At 43.6% G+C, this 27,366-nt stretch overlaps 1 protein-coding gene across 1 annotated transcript in view; it reads left to right on the top strand.

Annotated features, from left to right (window-relative positions):
* LOC124544999 (2-oxoglutarate dehydrogenase, mitochondrial-like) overlaps nucleotides 1-27,366 on the top strand; it is a 181,905-nt gene that overhangs the window by 128,137 nt on the left and 26,402 nt on the right. The window contains exons 12-15 of the mRNA XM_047123755.1: nucleotides 1,639-1,789; nucleotides 6,897-7,024; nucleotides 9,026-9,204; nucleotides 26,805-26,927. Coding sequence (XP_046979711.1) covers nucleotides 1,639-1,789; nucleotides 6,897-7,024; nucleotides 9,026-9,204; nucleotides 26,805-26,927 — 581 coding nt within the window. The remainder of the gene's footprint in view (nucleotides 1-1,638; nucleotides 1,790-6,896; nucleotides 7,025-9,025; nucleotides 9,205-26,804; nucleotides 26,928-27,366) is intronic.

Genomic DNA, 27,366 nt, shown 5'->3' with positions numbered 1-27,366 from the left:
CAGACTGTGAAGCAGTCATTGACTTTAAGGATATCATGTTTGGCAGAGTGTTCAGCAACAGGGTGGTCCACTTGTTTATTGGACCCAGTTTGTCGGTGGTCATTAATGTGCACAGTCAGCTTGTTGGTTGTCAAGCCTACATTGAATGCAGCTCAGTGGTTGCAGCTAGGTCTATTACAGGGGTATGAGCCATGAGGTAAGGGATTGGGAGCAGGGGTTGTGTAAAGATGGACGAGTATATTATGTAGGTTCAGTGGACAGCAGAATACCGCTGTGCGGGATTAGCCGAGTGGTCTAAGGCGCTGCAATCATGGACTGTGCAGCTGGTCCCAGCGGAGGTTCGAATCCTCCCTCGGCCATGGGCGTGTGTGTTTGTCCTTAGAATAATTTAGGTTAAGTAGTGTGTAAGCTTAGGGACTGATGACCTTATCAGTTAAGTCCCATAAGATTTCACACATTTGACAGCAGAATACCACTGTGGGAGGGTTGGGAAGGATAGTGGGTAGGATGGTCCTCATTTTAGGGCACGACAAGCGGTAGTCAAAACCCTGGTGGAGAATATGATTCAGTTGCTCCAGTCCTGGGTGATACTGAATCATGAGGCAAATGCTCCTTTGTGGTCGGATGTTGGGACTTTGGGAGGTGGACGGTGACTGGAGAGAGAAGGCATGGGAGATCTGTGTTTGTCCCTTTATGCTCCCACAAGCAGCACTTTACCATATTACACCCCTACCCTGCTCCCCCTCGCCATCTGCACAGCAGCTTCGTCCTAACCCCTACCACCCAGACTGCTTCTCCCGTCACGTGTAGTTGCTCAAAGTCCAGCCTCGGTGGCCAGAGACAGTGGGTGTACATGTGTGTGTGTGTGTGTGTGTGTGTGTGTGTTAGAAGAAGGCATTCTGGCAAAAGCTCACTTATAACAAATATATGTTTGTTTTAAGCATTTTATTTGTTAAATTCACTTAACCTGATGAGTTTAGGACTTTTGCCTATTTTCTGATGCCTCATTGCCAATACACATGTCACAGAACATACAAAATTAAATGATTAAGTCATTCAAATGTGTTATAATAAGACCCACGGAGCCTACAAAATTGTAATAGACCTAGATGCAAAACCTGCTCGATGCCATGTAGATGACATATGACTGTATCTGTTGTGGCTGTTGTGTACTTAGTTATCTCTTTAGATATATAAGCCAGTGGTACAGTAAAATGTTTATGTATAACATTCAGTTCTGCATTTCAAAAATCTCTGTTTCTTGGCATTAGTGCTGATTTTGTATGTCGTCCTCTAGTTCAATACAGCCAGTTTTTATTTGCATGGACAAATATTGTTAGAATATAATGAATTCAGGTCACTCCTCATACACATTTATGTGGAATATAATATTACTGTCGACATTTATCATGAAAGAGAGAGTGCAATAATTTTATTATATTTATGCCATGGCTTTGTTATGTAGTAGTAACTTTTTCCCATATATAATGCACAAGAAGCTTATGTCCTTTCATATTCAGTATTCTGTTGTAAAGTTTTTTACCTTTCTTTCTTTATTTTTTACTTTTTGTTGCAGACAAACATCATCAGGAAAACATCAAACAGCACAATCTTTGCATTAATGTTCTTTTGCTGTAGGTTTAGAACGCATATTGAGAGCACGAATGGAAATGGTAAAGGCGAGAAAAGCTGATTGGGCTCTTGGTGAAGCAATGGCTTTTGGTTCTCTGTTGAAGGAAGGAATCCATGTGCGCCTAAGTGGACAAGATGTAGAGAGGGGCACATTCAGGTATGTGAGTTTGTAATAACTTCAAGTTGAACAAATATATTTCAAGGAAGACGCAGTACATGAAAGTCACAGATCAAGTATACAGAGTAAGACGTGTGTACACTTTAACAGTCAAATCATAACTGAGTCTAAGTCTAGCAGCCGTTGGCTGGCTGGCAGACAGCGCCGCATGTAGAGGACGTGCGTAACTGCGTGGCGGCACTTTGAAAGATTGGCGAGTCACAACACTTTTCCCTCCTTTGAATTTTTTGCACAGGTCTTGATGGAGGTGGCCTGTAGATTGCTAACGTCCATAGGTGTTGTTTGACTGGCCATAAAGTCTCGAGGAGGAGGCTTCCCGTACGGATGGAAGTGTCCCCGATGATAGCGGGTCGAGATGTCAGGACACTTGGGGGTCGAATCTGCTGGGGCCCCGTGCACCAATCTGCCCATTGCGGCAAGTCCAGTTGTTATAACAGGAGACATGGGCAATGTGTCCGTGTCTGTAGGAGGAGGAGACGAGTAGAGTTGCTCCGACAGATGATGGTCACCTGGTTCCTGCATGGGCACGTCTCCTGGTGGTGTCAGTTCTTGTGCTGGCACCGATATGATGGTGAGAGGACTGCATTGTGAGTAATGAGAGATTCCAGTATTCCGAGTGTCAGGTAGAGCCGAAGGTGGTGTAGCGGCATCCGGAACAAGCGAGGCCGAAGCTGGTCCGAATGACGCACACAACACCTGTGTCCGTCTGGATTTCATACAGGAGTCGGCCACGGTGTCGTAAGATGTGGCCAGGACTCCATTTTGGCTGCCTGCCATATCCCCGTACCCATACAAGGTCGCCGGCAAGGAACCGGCCATGCGAAGGCACTTGCAGCCGTGAGGTGGAAGGCCGCAGAAGATGAAGTAGCGTGCGGGGCTGTTGGCCATGTAAAACCTCAGCCGGGCTGTGGTTGCCCATGGGGGTGAAACGGTAAGAAGCCAGAAATTGGAGAAGTGCGTCATCAGCAGCAGAAGAAGTCAGGAGTTTCCTCATTTGAGCCTTAAATGTGTGGACCAGTCATTCAGCCTCACCATTTGACTGGGGATGGAACAGAGGGGCCGTGACATGCATGATGCCGTGACGGGCACAAAAATCCGCAAAATCGGAAGAGGCAAATTGCGGACCATTATCAGTAAGAAGAGTAGAGGGAAGGCCTTCCAAAGAGAAAATGCGAGCTAGAGCATTGGTGGTTGCCGCAGTAGTAGGTGGTGTGCAACGGACAATGAAAGGAAACTTAGAGTAGGCGTCAATAACGAGAAGCCAATAAGTACCTAAAAAAGGTCCCGCGAAGTCAGCATGGAAACGCTCCCAGGGCTTCTAAGGCGAAGGTCACAGTGACAAAGACAACTTCGTGCGAGAGACACCCCAGTGCCCTTGGTGAAGGAGGCACAAGACCGAAGCACGCAAAGACACAGGTACCATAACATGCGGCAAAGCGTTTTCGGTGGAAAGGAGGATAACACCATCCCTAGCCGTGAGGCAAAGCGTAGTAGTTCCATCGTAGCGGACGGACGATCTGGCCAACCCTTCTGAATACAGTGTAAAACCCGGGAGAGGGTAGGGTCAGAACCCGTAGCAGCCGCCAGCCGGTCCCCGGTGATGGGGAACCCGTCCACAATCTGCTGCTCGGCAACATCCAGGTGGAAACACAAAAGTTCGTCCCTATCGAATGCCAGATCAGGACCCATGGGAAGGCAAGACAGTGCATCAGCATTTGCATGAATCTCATAATTGGAACGAGACAAGTAAAGAGCCCAACACTGGAGGTGGTGTGTAGCCTTGTTGGGAAGTGACGTTGATGGATGATACAAGGAAACAAGTGGTTTGTGATCCGTAACAAGATGAAATTTGGATTCATAGAGAAAAACAACAAACTTATGAAGAGCATAAATAATGGCCAAAGTTTCTTTTTCAGTTTGAGAATACTTTTGTTGGGCATCCGTGAGCGTTTTGGAGGCATAAGCAATGGGTTGTTCAGAACCATCAGAAAAATGGTGCGCAAGGACTGCACCGACCCCGTATTGAGAGGCGTCCATGGCAAGAACAAGATGTTGGCCAGGTCAATAAGTAGCCAGGCATGGGGCCTGTTTCAGCATAGTCTTTAATTTCTGGAAAGCCGCATCGCATGACGTGGACCAGTGAAAAGGCACATTTTGAGGCAATAGGCGATGCAACGGCTGAGCCATCAAGGCAGCATACGGTAAAAACTTGTGATAGTATGCTATTTTCCCCAAGAAGGCCTGCAGTTCCTTAACACATGTAGGGCAAGGAAGGGCATCGATCGCAGCGACAGTTTGCTGAAGCGGACGAATACCATCCCGAGAGAGTTGAAACCCCAATTATGTGATAGATGCCTGCAAAAATTTTGATTTCTGAATATTACTCTTAATACCGTCAGTCTGTAAGACATGAAAAAGTGTGCGGAGATTTTGAAGATGTTTGTCAGTGGTGGAGCCAGTGACAACAAGTCGTCCTGGTAATTTATACACCCAGAGACAGTGAGCAATAATTGTTCCAAGAATCGCTGAAAGAGAGCAGGGCCGCTGGCAACCCTGAATGGCAATCGTTGGCATTGATAGGGGCCGAAAGGCATGTTAAGGACCAGAAACTGCTGGGAAGCAGCATCAAGAGGAAGTTGTTGATAAGCTGCTGACAGGTCAAGTTTAGAAAAATACTGGCCTCCAGCAAGTTTAGTGAACAATTCTTCAGGTCGAGGCATAGGGTAAGTGTCGATAAGGCATTGAGCATTTACAGTGGCTTTGAAATCGCCACAGACATGAATATCACCATTTGGCTTAGCAACGACAACGACAGGACAGGACCACTCACTGTAAGTGACAGGAAGCAAGACCCCTGAAGCAGTGAGGCGATCCAGCTCCCATTTGACCAGATCATGAAGGGCCACAGGAATGGGCTGAGCCCTAAAAAACTTAGGCCAAGCAGTGGGTTTGAGCGTGATATGAGCTTCAGAGTCGTTTGCACGGCCTAACCCAGGAGAAAATGGGAACAAAAATGTCGTTGACAAGGAATCCAGTTGAGCATAAGGAATAGCATCAGAGACGATATTGACAGAGTCATCAATGGAGAACACAAACACGCGAAAGGCATCGAAACCAAAAAGATTCTCCGCATTACTATGGTCGACCACAAATATGGGAACAGTGTGAACGACAGATTTGTAAGATACCTTGGCATCAAATTGTCCCAAGAGAGAAACCTTCTGTTTATTGTTAAGTCCGTAATTGCCTAGTGACAGGTGACAGGATTGGAGAACCCAACTGAAGATACCTCTGAGAATTGATTATAGTGGCAGCAGGACCAGTATCCACCTGCATGCGAACATCTCGACCAAGTATTTGGACAGTGAGGAATAACTTCCCTGAAAGGGAAGAAGTACAGTTGACAGACAACACAGAATTAGAATCAGCATCATGGTCATGAACATCACGTATGCGGTCAGGTTTGCAAACGGATGACACATGAACCTTTTTTTTTTGCATTTGTGACACACAGCCCAATGTTGTGGACAATCTTCTCAAGAATGTTTCGTAAAACAGGAAGCTGCCGGAGGCGTCTTCAAATGCTGTGATGAAAAAAATGTTCTGATGACTGATTCAAACATATTCTTATCAGACAGCTGGGAGGTTAGTGGAACAGGTATGCATGTGGTTTACAGCAAGCAGCCTTGCTCTTAAACACACAAAATCACACTACAAAATTTTAGACAAGAGAAGATGACTTGTAGGTACGAGAAGTGGGGAGATTGGTGGGTATACATAAATGAAATTCCATGGGTGAAGTTCCTAGGAATTAAGTTGGGTAACAGATTGAAGTGTAGCAAATTTTGTGGGCAACCAGGTGTAGAACTGACCCATTATGAATAAGGATGCTTCAGCTGTGTGATAAATCTTTATTTGTGATCTACCTTTGCAGCATTAGAGCCACTTCATGAGGGGTACAAATTTATAATTTATACCAGAAGATAAACAGTAGATGACCCACATTATTTGTCCATTTGTGATAAAACTGTTTAACTTTTAAGAGGTTGGTTGTCCAATTTAAAATAGAGCACAATGTAGGAAACATGCCAATGCAGGAAGCGAGAACACAAGGTCTTTGCACTGGCCACCTAGACATACTGAGATGGCATAAGCACATAAATAAGCTAATCAAATAGCTCAGTCCTACCTACTTTGCACAAAGTAATCTGTGGCTGAGTTGACCTACAGATGGGACTTCTAGCTTACTTGGAATACTTTCACTTGCCTCATTTCCATGGCTTAACGTTCAGAACAATTAGCTAAGACAAAAAAATTATTTATGCAACAAACACATGCTCTAAGAACGTCATGTAAAGGTGATAACCGAAAATGTTGCAGAAGCCCTTCCAGGAATTTAGAGATTTTAACCCTTGTGGGCCAGTACATTTACTCATAACAGTATGTGTGTCTTATAATAAAAGTGAAATTAGTATGTGCTGTATAATTTACAGCCATAAACAAGCAATAAAAATAATTTCCATTTAACCTGTTTGTCCCTTTTAGGGTTCAGAAAGAATTCGTATATTCTGATGCAAAAGCCTTTAACAAATTGCGAATAGATATCCAACAGGAAATTGAAAAACACAAGATATCAAAATACAAATTAAAAGAGCACGTTATTAGCTTTCTATAATTTATCAGGACATTTGTGAGTAAGTTCCATTTTACAGTGTGCATATTAACTATGACATACGAAGTAGCAGATGGTTTTATGTAGCACATCAAAACAATAGTGAAATAATATAACAGAAAATCAATGGTATTTTCAGAGCAACTGCTTTTTTCCTAAAATATTAGTAGGTCAATACTAGTTGTTGTTTGTTCATAGTGTATTTAAGTTGCTCTCAGTGGCTGTTTCTGGCTATTAATGTATAGCAGCTCAACTTTTCTTGTTCCACATACCTAAAAACTCTCCTTCATAATGGTATTTATGGGATGCTGTGTGTGATATGTTGTTGTTAGTAGTAGCAGTAGTAGTAGTACCAAATATACTAAAAAATTGCTATGTACTTTTAATTTTTTTTCTTTTTTATTTTATTTTTAGTCACAGGCACCATGTACTTCATCACCGGAAAGTAGATAAGGCTACATACAGGCCTCTATGTTACCTTTACCCTGACCAGGGTTCTTATGTTGTTTGTAATAGCTCTTTGTCAGAGTTTGCAGTATTAGGTAAGTTAAAATTTTCTCAAAATTTATGTTACATCATCAATCTTCTTAGCACATAGAATTGTGAATGATAATCTTGAGAGGATCAGTAATCCTGACTCTGCTCTCTAGTAAAAGAAAACTCCACCAAGATTTGTGCAGCACACATAGTGAACATTATCACGCATGACAAAATTTTGTGTCAAGCTCCTATGTAGACCAGTCTTACCCTCAGCAACACTATAGTTAACAAATATAATTAATTATATATTTTTTTGTTTCACTACTCTCTCTCCGCCTCTCCCTCCCCACTCTCTGCCTCTCCCTCCCCACTCTCCACCTCTACCTCCCCACTCTCCACCTCTCCCTCCCGCCTCTGCGCCTCTGCCTCTCCGCCTCCACCTCTCTGCCTCTCCGCCTCTCCGCCTCCGCCTCTCCGCTTCCGCCTCTCCCTCCCGCCTCTCCCTCCCCCCACCTCTCTGCCACCGCTTCTCCACCTCCACCTCTCCCTCCCCCCGCCTCTTCCTTCCCCCCGCCTCTCCCTCCCCCCGCCTTTCCCTCCCCCCGCCTCTCCCTCCCCCCGCCTCTCCACCTCCGCCTCCCCCTCCCCCCCGCCTCTCCCTCCTACCTCTCCGCCTCTCCCTCCCCACTCTCCGCCTCTCCCTCCCGCCTCTCCCTCCCCACTCTCTGTCTCTCCCTCCCGCCTCTCCCTCCCCACTCTCCACCTCTCCCTTCCAACTCCGCCTCTCCCTCCCGCCTCTCCGCCACCGCCTGTCCCTCCCGCCTCTCCACCTCTCCCTTCCCCTCTCCCCCTCCCCCTCTCCGCCTCCCCCTCTACGCCTCCACCTCCCCGCCTCCACCTCTCCCTCCCCCTGCCTCTACACCTCCGCCTCTCCCTCCCCCCGCCTCTCCCACCCCCCACTCCCCGCCTCTCCCTCCCCCACCTCTCCCACCCCCCACTCCCCGCCTCTCCCTCCCGCCTCTCCGATCCGCCTGTCCCTCCCGCCTCTCCGCCTCCGCCTGTCCCTCCCGCCTCTCCGCCTCCGCCTGTCCCTCCCGCCTCTCCGCCTCTGCCTGTCCCTCCCACCTCTCCGACTATGCCTGTCCCTCCCGCGCCTCCACCTCTCCCTCCCGCCTCTCCGCCTCTGCCTCTCCCTCCCGCCTCTCCGCCTCCACCTCTCCCTCCCGCCTCTCCCTCCCGCCTCTCAGCCTCTGCCTCTCCCTCCCGCCTCTCCACCTCCACCTCTCCCTCCCGCCTCTCCCTCCCGCCTCTCCGCCTCTCCCTCCCGCCTCTCCCTCCCGCCTCTCCGCCTCCGCCTCTCCCTCCCACCTCTCCCTCCCCCCACCTCTCCGCCTCCGCCTCTCCCGCCCTCCTCTCCCTCCCCCCACCTCTCCGCCTCGCCCTCCTCCCGCCTCTCTGCCTCCGCCTCTCCCTCCCCCGCCTCTCCGCCTCTGCCTCTCCCTCCCCCCGCCTCTCCGCCTCTGCCTCTCCCTCCCCCTACTCTCCGCCGTCGCCTCTGCCTCTCCCTCCCCCCCACTCTCCACCTCCGCCTCTCCCTGCACCCTGCCCACCCCCACTCTGCTTCTCCCTGACCCCTCCCAACCCCCACCTCTCCCTCCCAACCCCCACCTCTCCCTCCCAACCCCCACCCCTCCCTCCCAACCCCCACCCCTCCCTCCCAACCCCCACCTCTCCCTCTCAACCCCCACCTCTCCCTCCCAACCCCCCACCTCTCCCTCCTAACCCCCCACCTGCCCCCCCACCCCCACCCCTCCCTCCCCACCCCCAACTCTCTTTCCCCACACCCCACCTCTCCCTCCCCACACCCCACCTCTCCCTCCCCACACCCCACCTCACCCTCCCCACACCCCACCCTTCCCTCCCCACCCCTCACCTCTCCCTCCCCACCCCTCACCTCTGTGCCTCTTCCCTTCCCCATCACCCCTTAGAGCTGGCAATATAATTTGTGTCCTAATTTATCAATTGTCATTGTTCTGTTTATCTTTAAAACAATGTACTTTCAGGCTTTGAACTGGGATATTCTATGACAAATCCGAATGCCTTAGTTTGTTGGGAAGCTCAGTTTGGAGATTTCAACAATACTGCACAGTGCATCATAGACCAGTTTATATCATCGGGTCAGGCAAAATGGGTGCGACAGTCTGGACTAGTGATGTTGCTACCTCACGGTTTTGAAGGGATGGTAGGTTTTAGTTATTTTATGTTTCTTGATGAAATACTGAAATGCTCTAAGTTAATTAAACAAAGTGTAGAAACCTACTTATTGTGTGAAGAACACATTTTGCTTACTAAAGTTTTGTTTCAATCAGTGTGGTTCTTTTTTAAAGACAACTATTACATTCAGAATAAAACTCATTTCATTGTTGCAATAAATGCTTAAAATGGTTAATGACTAAACAAAAATATTCCTATAGTTGGATTAACAGTCCGCGAAGTAGAATTTTAGAGATAAATATTCCTGTATACCAATGTTTGGGAATTCAGAACATTTGCATGAATGATGTTATGGTTTTAGGTGCATCACAGGTGTTTTAGCCATTAGCATTTATACTCCTTAGAAATAGATGTGCGGGATTGCTAGTCCCCCTCAGTAGTGATATGAAAAAAATTTAAAAAACAGTCGTTAAAAATAAATTAATAATAAAAGGAATAAATAGATTTTATTCTCTGTGAAAACAGCTTTTCAGTGGAATATATCTTTTGCAAAAACTTTCAGTATTTTTTCTTGAGTAGTCTTTTGTTTTCTTCTTTTGGCTCTACTTAAGCTTTCAACAAGAGGCTTTTCTGTTGAGAGACAGCAACATTTTATCACTAGTAAACCGAGTGCTACTCTGATTTAAACTTTTTTTGCCATTATTTTTATTTTGCCACCCAGATCAGTAAATGCAGAACATGCCAAACACTTATTTGAAACATGTAGCATGTAATTACAATGCCCTTTCATGACCCATATTACCACAATTGACAATGAAATGGATAGAATTGACAGGGTAACTAAAGGGGAAATAGAACCGAAAGTCACTCTACTTGTGTTCTTCAGGATGACTGTGTGGTCGAAATATATTGACTGGTTTTGTTTTCTGGTCACTGTAGTGTAGAAACTACAAACAGGTGACAGGTGGCCACGAGCATGAACGATGACAACTTGGAATGCTCAAAGGGTGTGGAGTAGTGTGGGGGAACAGTTCCCACCTCCGTCTCACAGGGCTGCCAGCCTTCACCCACATTCTGTGTTCCACATGGTCATGTGGATTGCCAGTCCTTTCTGGTGTTATGAGAGTTGAACTCTGTGATGAAGAGGGGATTAATCTCTTCACTCATTTTAAAGTAAGAAAAGAAGCAAGAAGCTGTGCAAATGCAAATCAAAATTGAGTATATATAATGCATTTGGTAATAGCTATTGCATGATTGCTTGCCAAAGTTGGTAGTATTGTAGACAAGGTAGTTCAGGCCAACTTCTGCAGTATGTTACACAACTGTAACATCCAAAATTTCCTCGTTAAAGTGTCTGCAATTGCACATAATATAAATTTTACCTAGGAGACAGACTAAAGCATTTCTTTGTTGTACGAGTCGTACATAGCCATACTCGGTGTGTATCTCGTAGAGATCATCAACTACACACTGCTTGACTTGGCTTCAGAGAGTAACTTATGAGGGCACTGGTACATCACTTTGTTTGTATAGAGACATGCTGTTTATTTTGCAAATGCATTTTTACACATATTATCTTATCTGATGGGGCTTCACCAAACCAAAAATTGGTTACTGTTTTGATACTTATATGCAGAAGATAAAGTTGTTTCAACCTATCAGTGGTAAAATAGTTCAGATGGATACAATTAACTGTGAAATGCATTTATTACCAGAATGAAATTTTCACTCTGCAGTGGAGTGTATGCTGATTTGAAACTTCCTGGCAGATTAAAATTGTGTGCCGGACCGAGACTCGAACTCGGAACCTTTGCCTTTCGCGGGCAAGTGCTCTACTATCTGAGCCACCCAAGCACAACTAATGAGCCATCCTCATGGCGTTAATTCTGCTAGTACCTCATCTCCTACCTTCCAAACTTCACAGAAGCTCTCCTGCGAATCTTGCAGAACTAGCACTCCTGGAAGAAAGGATATGTGAAGACATGGCTTTGCCACAGCCTGGGGGATGTTTCCAGAATGAAATTGTGACTCTGCAGCAGAGTGTACGCTGATATAAAACTTCCTGGCAGATCTACCATCTGAGCTGCCCAAGCACGACTTACAACCCGTCCTCACAGCCTTAATTCTCCCAGTACCTCATCTCCTACCTTCCAAACTTCACAGAAGCTGTGAGAAAAGGTCATGAGTTGAGCTTGGGCAGCTCAAATGGTAGAGCACTTGCCTGTGAAAGGCGAAGGTCGCGAGTTCGAGTCTCGGCCCGGAACACAGTTTTAATCTGCCAGGAAGTTTCAGCATTTATTACGTAAATTTGCTTTTTCACATTTTGAGACAGAATACAAGCTTCAGTTAATTTTATCACAAATGCCAATTTTTAGGTTCCTAGTGATAGTTCCTAGTAAAGGGAGTACCCAACATTCTAACAGAGCTACTGGTATCTTTTAGAGAGTCAGCATGATAAAACTATTCCATCTGGTGTGCAAGATGTATGAGACAGGCGAAATTCCCTCAACTTCAACAAGAATGCAGTAACCCAATTCAAAAAAAGCAGGTGCTGGTGGGAATGAATATTACTGAACCATCAGTTTAACAAGTCATGATTGTAGAAAGCTGACATGAGTTATGTATGGAAGACGGATAAACTTGAAGCTGACATCAGGGAAGATCAGTTTGGATTCTGGAGAAATGTAGAAAAACATGAGGCAGTACTGATGATATGAGTTCTCTTAATATAGGTTAAGGAAAGGAGGTTTTGTAGACTAGTTGAAAGCTTTTGACAAAGTTGACAGTCTGAAGGTGGTAGGGGTAAAATACAGGGTGCAAGACCAGACGGCAGTTAGAATAGTCAGGAGAAATTAAAGGGAAGCACTGGTTGAGAAGAGTGAGACAGGGTTTTAGCCTGTCTCCAATGTTGTTCAATCTGTTCATAGCACAAGCATTAAAGGAAATCAAAGAAAATGTTGTAGAATGAATTAAAGACAAAGGGGGAAGAAATAAAAACATTAGGGTTTGCCAATGACACAATTCTGTCAGAGACAGCAAAGTGAATGTAAGAGCGGTTGAAAAGAATAGGCTGTGTCTTGAAAGCAGGATAAGAGATGGACACCAAGAAAAGCCAAACAAAGGTACTGGAATGTGATTGAATTAAATCAGGCATTGTATGAAGGCTTTCACGACTGGATGACATATCTTCTGGTAAACCTTCCGGGATGTAAGGTCGTGGTCCATGAAGGAGCTGAAGAGTTTCATGGACCACGACCTTACATCCCGGAAGGTTTACCAGAAGATATTGCTATTGGAATTAGAGTAGGAAATGAGACACTAAAAGTAATAGATGGGTTGTACTATTTGGGTAGTAAAATAACTGATAATGGAAAAAGTAGGGAGGATATAAAATGTAGACTAGCAATGGAAAAATAAAGTATTTCTAAGAAGAGAAATTTGTTAATAGCAAATGGAGATTAACAACAAAGCAGCTGAAGAAATTAATTAATTGTATCAGATTTTTAGCTAGAGATTTATTACAAAGTGTATTCTGAAGGTATTTGCCAAGAGTGTAGCATTGTAGGGAAGTTAAATGTGGATGATAAACAATTCAGACAAGAAGGGAATAAGAAACTTCCTGGCAAATTAAAACTGTGTGCTGGGCCGAGACTTGAATTCGGGACCTTTGCCTTTCACGAGCAAGTGCTCTACCAACTGAGCTACCCAAGCATGACTCACGTCTCATCCTCACAGCCTTACTTCCACCAGTACCTCATCTCCTACCTTCCAAACTTTACAGAAGCTCTCCTGTGAACCATGCAGGACTAGCACTCCTGAAAGAAAGGATATTGCAGAGACATGGCTATGCCACAGCCTAGGGGATGTTTCCAGAATGATATTTTCACTCTGCAGTAGAGTGTGTGCTGATATGAAACTTCCTGGCAGATTAAAACTGTGTGCCAGACCGAGACTCGAACTCGAGACCGTGAAGGGCAAAGGTCCCGAGTTCGAGTCTCGGTCCAGCACACAGTTTTAATCTGCCAGGAAGTTTCATATCAGCGCAAACTCCTCTGCAGAGTGAAAATCTAATTCAAGAAGGGAATAGCTTTTGAAATGCCTTGCAACAGAAGAATCCTGAAGATTTAGGTTGGTAGATTGTGTAACTAATGAGGTGGTATTGAATATAATGGGGGAAAAAGAAATTTGTGGCACAGCTTCATAGCTTGACTAAAAGAAGTGATACCTTGACAGGACACATGCTGCAACATTGAGGGATCATCAATTGATGGTGGAGGAAAGTGTTGGGAGTAAAAATTGTAGAGAGAGACAGAGAGATGAATACAATATGGAGATTCATATGAATGTAGGTTGCAGTAGTTATTTGGAGATGAAGAAGTTTGCGCAGGACAGAGTAGCATGGAGAGGTACATCAAACCAGTTGCTGCACTAGTGTCAGACCTAGTCGAGGGAAAGGGAAATTTTATCAGAATTCAATGAAAGCACGGTTGGGCGATGAAATCTGGGGCCACTGCAGAGTGTGGTAACACATGACAGCCAGCAGGTCAGGCAAAGTAAACATGGCACTCGTGGGCGCGGGGCTGCGACGGCGGTATTGCATGCACGATTTGTTTTGAGTGGTGCAACAATGAGGCAGGAAACCACAGCATTGCTTGAAATATTGCGATGTATAAGATGGGGCAATAGGCCAGAGCCAGGAGGGCTGTTTGTAAGTGGCTGACGTGTGGGAATTTATCCCTGCCAAAATTTCTGTCTCTCTCTGATACTCTGTCAGAAGTGAGGGGAAAACCAGTATAAATAGATGAGCAATTTTAGCTTGAGATAGTGTGTGCCAGATCAGTTGAGTGTTGGGCCGGGCCTGTGCTGGTCTACGCTTATAAGGGCCAGTCTGGCAGCAATGTTATAAGTATTCTACATAAAGTTGTGCTTTGCTTCTATGTACTTTTTCGGTCTATGTTCTGCCTCTGGGGACACACAACAACGGGGTGGGATGGAATGGCAGCCTGGAACTTTGAGAACACACGGTCTGCCTGAAAGAGAGCAGTGACAGCAGAGTGCAGCGGGTCCAGGAGGGGCTCAGTTCCACTCCAGTCTATGGGCCACATTCGCATTCCACCTGGCGTACTGGAGTCCGGGTGCAGCATACGCTGTGGGAGGCACAGCAGCGCCAGGGACGATGGCGGGTGTTGCCATGTGGCAAGCACCACTAGCGGCAAGTTGTGGCACCGCATCCAGGAGGGCGCGGGTTCAAGTCCGGTCCTGTCCTGGGAGCAGTGGGGGCCTGAGGGCCACGGGTGACCAGTACATCCACCATCATCCCATGGTCAGACAGAGCAGGCCAAACGGGGTGGAGGGCGGCAAGGACTAGGGACTGTAGCAGTCTCCGGAATCAAGGCAGCAGCGCAGCACAAGACACGACTAATTGGTGGGCAGCAACTTGGGAGAGTGCGGTTGACTTCCAGCTGAGAGGCCTTGATGACAGAGCAGCAGTGTCTTCATACCAGGAGTCTTCTGAGCTGGCTGGACTCACTGCACAGCTGCAGGCGGCACACCAACAGTACACTGCACCCATCGAATACTGTAAATTATCTGAATAAAGTAACGTTACCGAATACCGCTGTATCACTCTGCACTGCCCCTCGATGCTCTTGAACTGGCTCAGCCTCCTCACAAAATACGGCATGATGGGTCCCGGCTTCAGCTCAGCCATCTGGAGTCCCGGGTTCGACCACCGAACCCGCAACAGTGGTGTCAGAAATGGTGCCGGTTAGAACACTTGTACCGGATTTTCCCTCCCACATCTTATGTCAAGCAAGTAGCATTGAGGTGTGCCTGTGTAGAGGGGTAGATGAGGTGTTTGGTTGCATTCATGATGGGTAGTCATGCACTTCTTGTTACGTCTTGTCATTCGGGAGGTGTTCGTCCATACCAGTATAGGGAGGAAAGTAGGACTGTTCACCTGCACACAAGCACGATGTGGATGGGTGAGTGACACTTGATTTATTGTTTGTGTAATTCTTTTGAGTTTTGAATGGTTAAGTATGAATTAGGATGGACTTTTTAAAGGTGTCTTTTGTAATGCCGGAGGAGCCTGTAGATTTATGTGGATTCAGGGGAAATGGGAGACATGATGACATAGCGCCTAAGCATTGTAATATTTGTAACCTGTCAGGCCACAGATCACCGTGTACAAAGTGGGTGCCAAAGAATTGTTTTATTTGTAAGAGATTTAGTCATTTGGCACACAGCTGTTCAGAATGTAGATGGACGATGATTCGCCGCAAAAACTAAGTTGAGGAGTAGCAGAGTGAAATTAATGGAAACAGTGGAGCTATAAGCAAAAATGGTGGAAACATGGCAAGCAGCAGAGGCTGCAGCAGTAACTACAGTGGAAGTTGTAGCCATTCTAACTGAGCAAATTCGGGTATTGTCAAAGATGAGGATAAGTGACAAAGAAAATTATGAGAAATTAGCAGGGAGATTTGAGGCATTGCGAATAGGGGAAGGGATGTTGGGTGAAAGTAAATTACAGGTCGTGGAGTGTCATAGACCATTTGACGCGGCATTGATTAACCCCTTTCCGAGTAAATCAATGGAGGATGTGTCAGTATACCTTAATGACATTATCACAATGGCCGAGGCTAATGGTTGGTCGCATGTTGTAATGTTGAAGGTGGTGAAGTTACACTTAATAGGGGATGCCAAGTCATACATATTGTACCATGAAACGTTGAACAATGTGGGGACATACTCAGAGCTTGAGGCTGGGTTATGCCAGAGGTACCAAAAACAGAATAGTACCAGGTTCTTTTGTGAAAAGTTAAGTGTGTTAGTTATGAGGAGAAATGAGACTGTGGAGGTTTTCTCAGACAGGATTGGAAAACTGAATGCACAAACGTTCAAACTGTCACAGAATGGGGAGACTAATAGGGTGCTGTTACAAGAGGTCGAGAGCAGGGCATTGATGTGTTTTTGTGGGGAGTACCGCTGGAGATATCACATCGGGTGAGAATGGAGAATTCCAGTGATCTTGCGGCGGCTCTAAGGATTGCCACATACTTAGAGGAGGTAGATTATGTGACGAAGCAAAGGGTGGAGCATAGTGTCTTGGCAGCGGAAATTAAGTGTTTTGGTTGTGGCCAGGTAGGGCACATTAGGCGGCAATGTCAGTGTCAGTTGTGGTGTTACTCATGTGGGAAAACAGGTCACCGAGCAGTGAACTACAGGAGTAAAAGTAGGGGGGAACCTCAGTGACAGCAGCCGTTAAACGAGAACGGGATTGCTGCAACCATCGGAGAGCAGTCCCAGTGACATTAGGTAATGCGCTTGTAGGTGCAGAGATGGAATGCTGCTTATTAGGCTTGGTGAACAGAAGGGGACAAAGGTTTCTGGTTGACATGGGGGCACACGTGTCTGGTATTATCTAGACCTGGTTAGCAGGAGAAGGCTTGAGCCACCACTTTAAAGGTTACATGGGGTTGGAGGTGATAAAGTGAGGTCATTGGGTATGACAGTACTTCAATTCGTGACTGCAGGAACTAAGTTAAGTGAGCAGGCAGAGGTGTTACTATGTGTAGGTGAGGGGTATTTGGTGATACTCAGACTGGACTTCCTTAACGAACATCGGTCAAAGATAGATCTTTGGGAACAAACAGTGGAACTCGGTGGAACAATGTTTTACATGGGGGAAATGGTTGGAAATGGATGAATGTTGTGAGATGCACTTAACATGAAGGTGATGCCAGCTAAACTGCAAATGGATTCATTAAAGGTCAATCAAAAGGATAACGTACTGGTAAGTACAGGGATGATGGTTTGGGTTTCGATAAATATGGAGTTGCCAAAGGAGACGTCGTACATGGTGAAGTCACCCTTGAGTAATGAGGAGTTGGAAATTGTGAACTGTTTTGTGCGTCGGAGTTTAGCTCACGCATGTTGTGTGGAAGGAGATTATAGGGTTCCTGTAAGTATAGATAACATTGGCAGAGCGTATTTTAGCTTGTGGAAAGGGTTGTTATTGGCCACGTTGGGGGTGTTTGATGAAGATGACCTCAATAGGGAGGATTTAGAGGTGAGCCATAAGCAAAACATCGATGTAGTGCAATTGAGGGGAAAATTACAGAATTTGCAGGGAGACGACAGGGTCGCGTTGGAGGAATTGTTATTGACATTTAGCGATTTATTTGGAACAGATGGTAGGTTACCGGCAACACCGATTACAAAGCATCACATACCAATGGAGGATAATACACCAGTGTTTAGGAAACCATATAGGATAGTACGTCATATGGAACTGCTGCTACAGGAGTTTATAGAACAACTACTACAGGATAGAATCATAGAGCATAGCGATAGTCCATATTCAAGCAATGTAGTTCTTGTATCTAAGAAGTTAGTGCATGGTACAAGAATATAGGTTTTGCTGTGATTATAGGTTTCTGAATGCAAAAAATATTTTGAAAGCATATCCAATTCCGAATATCACGATCACATGGGACAATGTAAGTATTTTACAATGATGGATTTATGGAGTGGATATCATTAGTTGAAAGTAGTGCCAGAGGATAGGGCAAAGGCAGCTTTTACTGTTCCAGGGGGACACTATCAGTATATATGTATGCCGTTCACGTTGTGTATGGTTTATCTTGACGACATTATAGTATTTTTGAAATATATAACAGAACATGTATCATGTTTAAGATAAGTCTTTAGAAGATTGCAGTCAGCTCAGTTGACATTAAGTTTAGAAAAATGTGATTTTGCGCAAACGCAGGTCAAATATTTAGGTCATGTAATCAGTGAACAAGCGGTTCAACCCGATCCTTGGTTAACAGAGGCAGTTCAAAATTTTCTGACACCAAGTACAATGAAGCAATTACAATCGTATATTAGGTTATGTTCATATTATCATAAATTTGTAAAAGATTTTGCTAAAATAGCCGAGCCATTAACAAAGCTTTTAAAGAAAGGGGTTAAATTTCAGTGGATGGAGGAATGTCGGGAAGCTATCGATAAATTAAAGATGAGATTAGTTTCTGGTCCAGTGGTGATGTTTCCAAAATTTGAAGAAGACTTCATCTTATCATGTGATGCTTCAAATGGTGTGGTAGGATGTGTTTCGGGGCAAATGGTGAATGGACAGGAGCATCCGGTGGCGTATGCTTCTAGACATTTAAATAGGGCAGAGCGAATTTATTCCACAACAGAAAAGGAGATGTTGACTGTAATACATGGAGTAATGTATTTTCATTGTTACCTTTATGGTAGGAAGTTTAAGGTCACGACAGATCATGCAGTGTTGAATGATACGTGGTATCGAGTTATAACACTAAAATACATTCGAGTGTTGGAATGTCACCATTCGAGGTGGTCTGTGGAAGAAAGATCCCATTGCCATTTGACATTCTATGTCCGAAATCGGGAGCTAAAGGGGATGCAGTGAGGGAATTTGCATAAACGATATGGGAAATCTGGAAGGGGGTACAGAAGGCCAATACAAAAGCATTAGAGAGGCAGGAAGAACCGAATAAGCAGTTGGGACCTTTACCACAGTACAAGGTAGGTCAGTGGGTATTAATCATGAATCCATATACATCTAAGGGAAAGATGAAAAAAATTCTTGACAAAGTACCACAGACCGTACCAGGTCGTGGAGACTACTTCGCCTGCGAATGTTAAAGTGCAGTTGCCAATAAAAACATACATTATCTGCATGAGTAGGGTAAAGCCTTTTAAAACAATGGTGGATGGATTACCTCAATTACAAGGAAGTGACCTGATTGCAGTGGCTAGGCAAGCAAACAGCAAACGGAAGAAGGAGGTCTTGACGGAAGAACAACAGTGGGCGCATAACGTTCCGTATGCATTATGGTCACGGAGGGAGTAAATTATTGTACGTGTAATATTGTATGGCATGTTTACATTTTGTGTTTTTGTATCAAGTGATAATTTGCATTTTGTTTTTGTGTGTGTGTTTTCTTTTCTCTCTCTCTCTTTTTCTCACGTTTTGGTGGGTCTGATAATAGTTTTTCTTGTTTGTTGTTTTAGTTTTGTCATTGTGTGGGGAAGGATTTCAGTCTTCCAGTGTCATGTACAGGTGAAACAGCTTTAACCTTGTCACAGGGAATGTTGTTTTACCTGGAAGGGGCTCTGGAGATATCACTAGTGCAGAATCTGACATATTTGAACTCCACATTAAACCCAGAGTTTTTGGAAACATTACATTCCTTTATTAATGCACAGGAAGGATCAGTTATGTTTAATAAAGTATTGGTACATGTTCAAACGTTACAACAGCATCGGAGCAACAGGATGATGACAGTGAGCATTTCAGCCACAGCGTGTGCCATTTTTCTATTTTTCTCGGGTATAACTTTGTGGAGAATGTGGAAACATACAGCAGTGGAGGAGGCACCAACACATCAGTTACCTACGGCTTGGGTAACCAGTGTAAATAGTGTATAGGTATAGAGTTAATGTTTTGATGTTCTCATTAGTTTTAGTCTGTAGAATGTAAGTTTTGTGGACAAGGTATGTTTATGCAGCCACAGGCCACATACGTTTTATCTCGATTTGGGACGAAACTTGTTGAAAGGAGGTGGGTGTGCTGAGCTAGTGTCAGTTCTAGTTGAGGGAAAGGGAAATTTTATCAAAGTTCAATGAAGATGCAGTTGGGCGATGAAATCTGGGGCAGCTGGCAGAATGTGGTAACAGACGACAGCCAGCAGGCCAGGCAAGGTAAACATGGCATTTATAAGTGGCCAATATGTGGGAATTTATCCCTGTCATAGTTTCTGTCTCTCTCTGACACTATGTTGGAAGTGAGGAGAAAATCAGTATAAATAGATGGGCAATTTTAGCTTGAGATAGTGTGCCAGGTCAGTTGAGTGTTGGGATGGACCTGTGGTGGTCTACGCTTATAGGGGCCAGTCTGGCAGTAATGTTATAAGTATTCTACACAAACTTGTTCTTTGATTCTATGTACTTGTTCGGGCTATATTCCGCCTCTGGGGACACAACACCGGGATGGGACGGAACGGCAGCCTGGAACTTTGAGATAACGTGGTCTGCTTGAAAGAGGGCAGTGACAGTGGTCTTCAGCAGGTCCAGGAAGGACTCAGTTTCACTCCAGTCTATGGGCCATGCTCGCTTTCCACCTGGCGTACCGGGGTCCGGGTGAGGTGTATGCTGCGGTAGGTGCGGCAGCACTGCAGCAGCGCCAGGGATGGTGGCGGGTGTTGCCATGTGGCAAGCACCACTAGCGGCAAGTTGTGGCACCGCATCCAGGAGTGCGTGGGTTCGAGTCTGGTTCTGTCCTGGGAGCAGCAGCGGCTTGAGGGCCACGGGTGACCAGAACATCCATCTTTGTCCCCTGGTTGGACAGACCAGGCCAAACGGGGCGGAGGGCGGCAAGGACCAGGGACTGTAGCAGTCTCTGGAGTTGTGGGAAGCAGTGCAGCACTAGACGCGATGCATTGGCAGGTGGTGACCGGGGAGAGCGTGGCTGACTTCCAGCTGAGCAGCCTTGATGACAGAGCAGCAGCATTGGCATCCCAAGCATCTGCTTAGCTGGCTGGACTCGAGGCACAGCTGCGTGTGACACGCCAACATTACGCTGCACTCATCGAATACTGTAAATCATCCAAATAAAGTAATGCTACTGAATACCGCTGTATCACTGTGCACTGCCCCTTGACGCTCTCTGGAGTCCCAGGTTTGACCACTGAACCTGCAACTCAGTCTTTGGTCTGAAGACCATAATGTCAACAACAACAACAATATGTCAGTACAGCCCATATAAAAATATAATGGAAATGCGAAGGGAACTAACATGGATCTCATGAACTCTTTTTGAGTAAATTCAGAGAAGGCAGCTTGCAAGAGTTCTGTTCATCCATCATATTGTGCCGGGAGTCGCGCCGCGTTGGTATCGTTGATATAAACAGCCTCGGATGCAGTAATAAGTTACTCGGGATACGCATAACCATGAAATCGTTTTCGAGTGAAGTGTTAATTTTGGGATGACGTTAATGATCTAACTTTAGTTTGCGTATGTCATACTTTCACTTGCCGCCACAGGACAGACATTCTACCATTATTAGCTTGGCGTTTGATGAACATTATGATCAAATTATGGCAAGCATTCACTTAAACATTTAATTTGAACAGTTATAGTTGCATTAGCGCATTAGACTCTGAACTGCTCTGGTAGTTGGATTGTGTGGATTCTTTTTGGTCTGTGCCTTTCAGAATATAGTGAACATTTAGAGGGAATGGTTTTAGATTATGAATCCCAGACAATCTCCTAATTCCTCAGAGCTATAAGCTGTAGCTATAAATGTATTTCTCAGATGAAGTGGGCACTAGGAATTCTAATTACAGGCTTCACGTTTTGCTACTCACTTTCTGGTTGCCAATATTGTAGTTAGAGAGCCAGTGTTAAGAACGGCAAACAACAGCATTAAATAAATAATAGGAACATTTAACAATTATACCACCTGCCGCCCCACAATATCTCTCTAATAAGGGCCATGAGAATAAGATAAGAGATTAGTATGTGTACTGAGCCATACAGAAGTAATTTTTCCTTCACTCCGTGTGTCAATGGAATGGTGCAAAGTTTATAAATTGATATGAAGTACCTTCATCTCTGCACTGTGCCATAGCGTGTGGCTGTGATCCTCTGCTATAGGGAAGTGTACTATTCATTATTCTTGTTAGTGCAGTCTCTTTCCTCCAGTTTTACTTGAATAATGCCCACAGTGGCGTTTTTTTTATGCATCACCTGGTGTAGATTCTTGTTTTGTGTGGTCCAACTTTTGGTTCTCTAATTTTGCAGTGAGATTTGGCTCTTCAAAGGAGGGCGGCAATAATGTGTGATGAAATGCCACACAATATCATTATGTGTACTTCAGTGATGTGTCTGGGTGCACTATATGCTTGTTCATAGTCATGAAATCTCCCATGCCCTGATGCCCATATTAAAAGTACATATTTCTTGATACCATAACAAGAAGATTATCTGGATTTTTTGAACTCATTTGTTGTTACATACATTTTCCAAGTACTCTGAAGGGGCTAGGAGAATGTGAACATATTTAAAGGTTCTGCCTCCATTACTTATCTCTAACACCACTTCTTTAAACTTCACATAGTACTTTGCATGGGAAACTGTAAATTTATTTGGCAGATTAACTGTAGATACAGTGCCAGAGATAATATGGCTGCTTCTGATAGCCTTAAAATTAATGTTTATTGAAAAGTGCACAAAAATGGCTAAAAGCAGCACTGAGTGTGCCTGTCTACTTGTATTGTGTCATATTATATAACAATGTGGGCTTTGCTAATAACTGTTGTAGAAATTTATTCCGTCACTGGACTGAGCTTGAAAATATATTATTATTATTATTACTTCTTTCCTTTCTCAGACGTTATGTCTGGTTAAAAATGGAAAGTGATGCAGACCTTGATCAAGCGTGACTTCCTTTTAACTGTTGGTATATGTTACATTGCATTTAGGAACTTTCGGGTAATTGAACATGTATCAATAATTACAGATTTCTGTAGTTGTATACAGGGTGAGTCACCTAACATTACTGCTGGATATATTTCGTAAACCACATCAAATACTGACGAATCGATTCCACAGACCGAATGTGAGGAGAGGGGCTAGTGTAATTGGTTAATACAAACCATAAAAAGATGCACAGAAGTATGTTTTTTAACACAAACCTACGTTTTTTTAAATGGAACCCCATTAGTTTTGTTAGCACATCTGAACATATAAACAAATACGTAATCAGTGCCGTTTGTTGCATTGTAAAATGTTAATTACATCCGGAGATATTGTAACCTAAAGTTGACGCTTGAGTACCACTCCTCCGCTGTTCGATCGTGTGTATCGGGGAGCACCGAATTACGTAGGGATCCGAAGGGAACAGTGATGGACCTTAGGTACAGAAGAGACTGGAACAGAACATTATGACCACATGCTAACACCTTTTTATTGGTCTTTTTCACTGACGCACATGTACATTACCATGAGGGGTGAGGTACACGTACACACGTGGTTTCTGTTTTCAATTACGGAGTGGAATAGAGTGTGTCCCGACATGTCAGGCCAATAGATGTTCAATGTGGTGGCCATCATTTGCTGCACACAATTGCAATCTCTGGCGTAATGAACATCATACACGCCGCAGTACATCTGGTGTAATGTCGCCGCAGGCTGCCACAGTACATTGTTTCATATCCTCTGGGGTTGTAGGCACATCACGGTACACATTCTCCTTTAACGTACCCCACAGAAAGAAGTCCAGAGGTGTAAGATCAGGAGAATGGGCTGGCCAATTTATGCGTCCTCCACGTCCTATGAAACGCCCGTCGAACATCCTGTCAAAGGTCAGCCTAATGTTAATTGTGGAATGTGCAGGTGCACCATCATGCTGATACCACATACGTCGACGCGTTTCCAGTGGGACATTTTCGAGCAACATTGGCAGATCATTCTGTAGAAATGCGATGTATGTTGCAGCTGCTCGCCGACCGTGGCCCGTGTTTGTTACAACACGCAACTGAACGTCGGAGGTTTCAAGCGGCGACTTTAGGTTACAATATCTCCGGATGTAATTAACATTTTACAATGCAACAAATGGCGCTGATTGCATATTTGTTTATATGTTCAGATGTGCTAACAAAACTAATGGGGTTCCATTTAAAAAAATGTAGGTTTGTGTTAAAAAACATACTTCCGTGCATTTTTGTATGGTTTGTATTAAACAATTACACTACCCCCTCTCCTCCCGTTCGGTCTGTGGAATCAGTTCGTCAGTATTTGATGTTGTTTATGAAATATATCCAGCGGTAACGTTAGGTGACTCATCCTGTATATACGTTTGGATGTAGCTGTATTGCGTTGATGTATTGGTGGTACTGTGTGGTATGACTCCTGTACTTGATAGTATAATTGGTATAATGTCAACTTTATCCTGGTGCCACATGTCCTTAACTTCCTCAGCTAGTTGGATGTATTTTTCAATTTTTTCTCCTGTTTTCTTCTGTATATTTGTTGTATTGGGTATGGATATTTCGATTAGTTGTGTTAATTTCTTCTTTTTATTGGTGAGTATGATGTCAGGTTTGTTATGTGGTGTTGTTTTATCTGTTATAATGGTTCTGTTCCAGTATAATTTGTATTCATCACTCTCCAGTACATTTTGTGGTGCATGCTTGTATGTGGGAACGTGTTGTTTTATTAGTTTATGTTGTATGGCAAGTTGTTGATGTATTATTTTTGCTACATTGTCATGTCTTCTGGTGTATTCTGTATTTGCTAGTATTGTACATCCACTTGTGATGTGATCTGCTGTTTCTGTTTGTTGTTTGCAAAGTCTGCATTTATCTGTTGTGGTATTGGGATCTTTAATAATATGCTTGCTGTAATATCTGGTGTTTATTGTTTGATCCTGTATTGCAATCATGAATCCTTCCAACTCACTGTATATATTGCCTTTTCTTAGCCATGTGTTGGATGCGTCTTGATCGATGTGTGGCTGTGTTAGATGATACAGGTGCTTGCCATGTAGTGTTTTCTTTTTCCAATGTACTTTCTTCATATTTGTTGATGCTATGTGATGTAAAGGGTTGTAGAAGTGGTTATGAAATTGCAATGGTGTAGCTGATGTATATGAGTGATTGCTTTGTGTATTTTGCTAGTTTCTGCTCATTCTATAAATAATTATCTTAAATTGTCTACCTGTCCATAATGTAGGTTTTTTATGTCGATAAATCCCCTTCCTCCTTCCTTTCTGCTTAATGTGAATCTTTCTGTTGCTGAATGTATGTGATGTATTCAATATTTGTGGCATTGTGATCGTGTAAGTGTATTGAGTGCTTCTAGGTCAGTGTTATTCCATTTCACTACTCCAAATGAGTAGGTCAATATTGGTATAGCATAAGTATTTATAACTTTTGTCTTGTTTCTTGCTGTCAATTCTGTTTTCAGTATTTTTGTTAGTCTTTGTCTATATTTTTCTTATAGTTCTTCTTTAATATTTGTATTATCTATTCCTATTTTTTGTCTGTATCCTAGATATTTATAGGCATCTGTTTTTTCCATCGCTTCTATGCAGTCGCTGTGGTTATCCAATATGTAATCTTCTTGTTTAGTATGTTTTCCCTTAACTATGCTATTTTTCTTACATTTGTCTGTTCCAAAAGCCGTATTTATATCATTACTGAATACTTCTATTATCTTTAGTAATTGGTTGAGTTGTTGATTTGTTGCTGCCAGTAGTTTTAGATCATCCATGTATAGCAAATGTGTGATTTTGTGTTGGTATGTTCCAGTAATATTATATCCATAATTTATATCTAAAAACACAGATATTGTGACTTACCGAACGAAAGTGCTGGCAGGTCGATAGACAAACAAACAAACACAAACATACACATGAAATTCAAGCTTTCGCAACAAACTGTTGCCTCATCAGGAAAGAGGGAAGGAGAGGGAAAGACGAAAGGATGTGGGTTTTAAGGGAGAGGGTAAGGAGTCATTCCAGTCCCGGGAGCGGAAAGACTTACCTTAGGGGGAAAAAAGGGGTATACACTTGCACTCGCACACACACACACATATCCATCCGCACATACACAGACACAAGCAGACATTTGTAAAGGCAAAGAGTTTGGGCCCAAACTCTTTGCCTTTACAAGTGTCTGTGTATGTGCGGATGGATATGTGTGTGTGTGTGCGAGTGCAAGTGTATACCCCTTTTTTCCCCCTAAGGTAAGTCTTTCCGCTCCCGGGACTGGAATGACTCCTTACCCTCTCCCTTAAAACCCACATCCTTTCGTCTTTCCCTCTCCTTCCCTCTTTCCTGATGAGGCAACAGTTTGTTGCGAAAGCTTGAATTTCATGTGTATGTTTGTGTTTGTTTGTGTGTCTATCGACCTGCCAGCACTTTCGTTCGGTAAGTCACATCATCTGTGTTTTTAGATATATTTTTCCCACATGGAATGTTTCTCTCTATTATATTCATATATATCCATAATTTGTATTATTTAGCATGTTGGATAGTGGGTTCAGAGCAAGGCAGAACCAGAATGGACTTCATGAGTCTCCTTGATATATTCCACACTTAATCTGTATTGGCTGTGATGTGATATTATTTGAATTTGTTTGGATATTAAGTGTGGTTTTCCAATTTTTCATTACTATGTTTAGGAACTGTATCAGTTTAGGATCTACTTTGGATATTTCCAATATTTGTAGTAACCATGAGTGGGGGTACACTATCAAAAACTTTTTGGTAAACAATGTATGCATAGTGTAGCGACCTTTGTTTAGTTTTAGCTTGATATGTCACCTCTGCAACTATTATCAGTTGCTCTTTACATCCTCATGCTCCTCTGCAGCAGCCTTTTTGTTCTTCATTTATAATTTTGTTCTGTGTTGTATGTGTCATTAATTTCTGTGTAATGAATATTTTAACCTTATTAATAAATTATTATTATTATTATTATTATTATTATTGCTGAATGTCACATAGAAGATAAAAAAATGTTATTTTAATTTTAATATGACTCATTGGAATTTATCCTATTTGATTAAATGTATTGCATTTGTTTCAGGGGCCTGAGCATTCCAGTGCTCGCCTTGAGAGGTTCCTGCAGATGTCTTCTGATGATCCGGATTATTTCCCACCAGAAAGTGAAGAGTTTGGTGTTAGACAGTTACATGATATCAACTGGATTGTGAGTAAAACCTGAATTAAAATAAATTCTCCCGGTGAATTCAATGTATATTTTCTACAGGATTCTGAGATGAAAAATTGTCTGGAAACCTTATTTGCATCCTATAATGTGATCTCAGTAGTTAATTTTCCAACACAAGTGGATAAAGACCATAGAACACTAGTTGATGATGTTTCCTTTGATGATGCTCAAAGGAAGAAAATAAATGTATACCCAGTAACAGCTGGTGTCTCTGCTCATGAGGTGCAGTTAGTTTGGATGAACAAGTTAGTGCTTTTCAGTATAGCTACTCCTCAGTGGAAATCAGAGATAATAATTGACTCCAGGGCAGATGTTTCTAAGAATATTTTGTAAGAGATGACCTGAGATGAAATTTATAATGAGCCACATGTAAAATTTAATCTGTTCCATGATAAATTCATATCATCATTTGAAAATA

Source organism: Schistocerca americana, chromosome 8 (genome assembly GCF_021461395.2).
Source record: "Schistocerca americana isolate TAMUIC-IGC-003095 chromosome 8, iqSchAmer2.1, whole genome shotgun sequence".
Lineage (NCBI taxonomy): Eukaryota > Metazoa > Arthropoda > Insecta > Orthoptera > Acrididae > Schistocerca > Schistocerca americana.
The sequence above is the reverse complement of the archived record's forward strand: the minus strand, read 5'-3'. Positions and strand labels throughout refer to the sequence as shown.